Source organism: Tremella mesenterica, assembly GCF_000271645.1.
Source record: "Tremella mesenterica DSM 1558 unplaced genomic scaffold TREMEscaffold_53, whole genome shotgun sequence".
NCBI classification, from domain to species: domain Eukaryota; kingdom Fungi; phylum Basidiomycota; class Tremellomycetes; order Tremellales; family Tremellaceae; genus Tremella; species Tremella mesenterica.
Genome location: NW_006711263.1, coordinates 1 through 2003, shown reverse-complemented (window position 1 = coordinate 2003; position 2003 = coordinate 1). Strand labels below are relative to the sequence as shown.

Sequence of the window (2003 nt, the reverse complement as noted above, 5' to 3'; positions counted from 1 at the left end):
CACTCTCTCTCTGGAGAGAGCCGTCTGAGCGCTGCCCCGCCCCCTCGCTCCGCCTCTCCCTCCGCTGAGTTCTCCCTCCCCCATGTCTGAGTTCTCCCGTCCCCATAACAGGTTCTCCTGGAGGGCCTCCTCCTGCCGCCACTCCTCGCCGTAGGACGCCCGCCTTTCGTCCTGGTGAGTCTCCGTCCTCCTCCGACCAGGACTCGCTCAGTGGGGGCTCGGAGTCGGGTGATCGACCCGACACCGAAGAAAGTGAGGATGATGATGATGGGGAGGGTAGGATCGATAGTGAGGGTGAAAGCGAGTTAGAAGAATACCCGGATGATGATGTGGAGGTGATTAGTGTAGAGGACAACAACGTAGATAGTCCTGAGCGTGAGTTCTTCGTCCAACCCCTCACACCTTCGCCGAACTTGGCCTTGTTTATCTGTTCTTTAGCTCTCCAAGACATTGCTAACTCGCAGCCGGTCCTGCCCCTCCCCCTGCTCAAATTGTGGGCCAGAAACGACGCCGTTCCCTCTCTTCTTCTTCTTCTTCCTCTTCTTCTTCTTCCTCTTCTTCTTCCTCTTCCGGGGTTCTCCCCCCCCCCAACGCCATCGCCGCTGCCGCCGCTGCTGTCGCTGCTCCCCCCCCTTCTCCCAGAGGGGAGCCTTCGCCCAAACGGGTGAAGAGATCACTGCGGGAAGAAGAGTACTTGTGGGAGAAGATGAAGTACGAGCCTGGTCGTTGGATCGCGGTTGGTGTTGACGAAGCGTGTGATCGTTGCCGGTGAGTCCACCTATTCGTTCTACGCCGAAGTTACTCCTGCTAATTAGTAGACGTGAGATTATCACGTATAATCGTCCAAACTGGCCCTGCCTCAAGGCAGTCAGGCCACACAACAAGGCCCTCCGTTGTGCTTCATGCACGTCTGGCCCCTGCTCCTTCTGTCCCGTTTCCTCTGCCCGGGACATCCCGCCCCGTCCCTCCGACTCTTCGCCCTTCCCCCCTCCTCAGACTCCAGCGTCTGTCCCCCGTTCGCGGGTACCTCCTTCGTCTCTCCGGTCGGTTCGCCGTACTTCGCCGGACCTCCGCCCGTCGCCTCCGTCGCCGTCGCCCTTCGCTCCTGTGGCCGGCCCATCACGTCTCCCGGCTGTTCCTCCTTCGTCTTCTCGCCGTCCTTCGGCCTCTGCTCCTTCGGCCTCCCGTCCTTCGGCCTCTCGTCCTTCGGCGCCACGTCCGTCCTCTCCAGTGGTAGCTTCTCCTCCGGCTCACAGCACCCGAAGTCGGCGTCCTTCTGTTCCTCCGGCCACTTCGGCGGCCCCTCCCGTCACCCCTCCCTCTGCTTCCCAGAAGACACCGAAGTCTTCTTTAAAGAAATCAAAAGGGAAATCTAAAGAGAAGGAGGTTGCCTTCAATGATGGTGATGTGGAAGGTGAAGATACTCAGCGTGCTGGTCCCTCTGCTCCCCGGTTGTCCCTCGTCCACCCTCGTATCTCCCTGGACGTCCGTATTCCTGAGGACGAAAAGGAATTCGCCACTTATCGTTCTCTCGTCCTCGGTCTCACTACTCAGCTTGAGGCCGCCCGAAATGATACATCTCTCCTGCTTGACTTCTCTTCTCGTCAAGCTAACGCTTTAAACAATCTTACTGCGGCGTTAGTAGATGTAGTCAACACTGGGGCTCTGGACGACGAAGCAAGGACAAGGTTAGCGGACGTCTCTCGCCGAAGCCTTACTGAGATAGCCGATGTTCGCCGAAGACTGTTCGACACCCCCTTCCTAGTCACTCCTATGGCGTATGAGCCACCACCGTCCCTTGACTGGTTAGGTCGCCGTAGTAGTTCTCGTGTCCCAGCTTCCGCCCAGACTGCTCTCGACCTCCTCAGTCTTCCCTTCGAGTGTCTACGGACCATACGTTCTCTGTGGAGGACTCCGAGCATGCAAGCTGCTCGAGATGTCCAGGACTTCGGTGACTTCTTTGGGGCTATGAATCGGGCATGGAATGCTTCTCTCTCTACTGC

At 58.4% G+C, this 2003-nt stretch overlaps 1 protein-coding gene across 1 annotated transcript in view; it reads left to right on the top strand.

Annotated features, from left to right (window-relative positions):
- TREMEDRAFT_66613 (uncharacterized protein) overlaps window positions 1-1951 on the top strand; it is a gene marked incomplete at both ends in the record, with an annotated part of 2217 nt that extends 266 nt beyond the window's left edge. Inside the window, 3 exons of the mRNA XM_007008637.1 lie at window positions 112-375; window positions 465-768; window positions 819-1951. Of these exons, the coding sequence (XP_007008699.1) occupies window positions 112-375; window positions 465-768; window positions 819-1951 (1701 nt within the window). The remainder of the gene's footprint in view (window positions 1-111; window positions 376-464; window positions 769-818) is intronic.
- Between the last annotated feature and the right edge of the window lie 52 nt (window positions 1952-2003).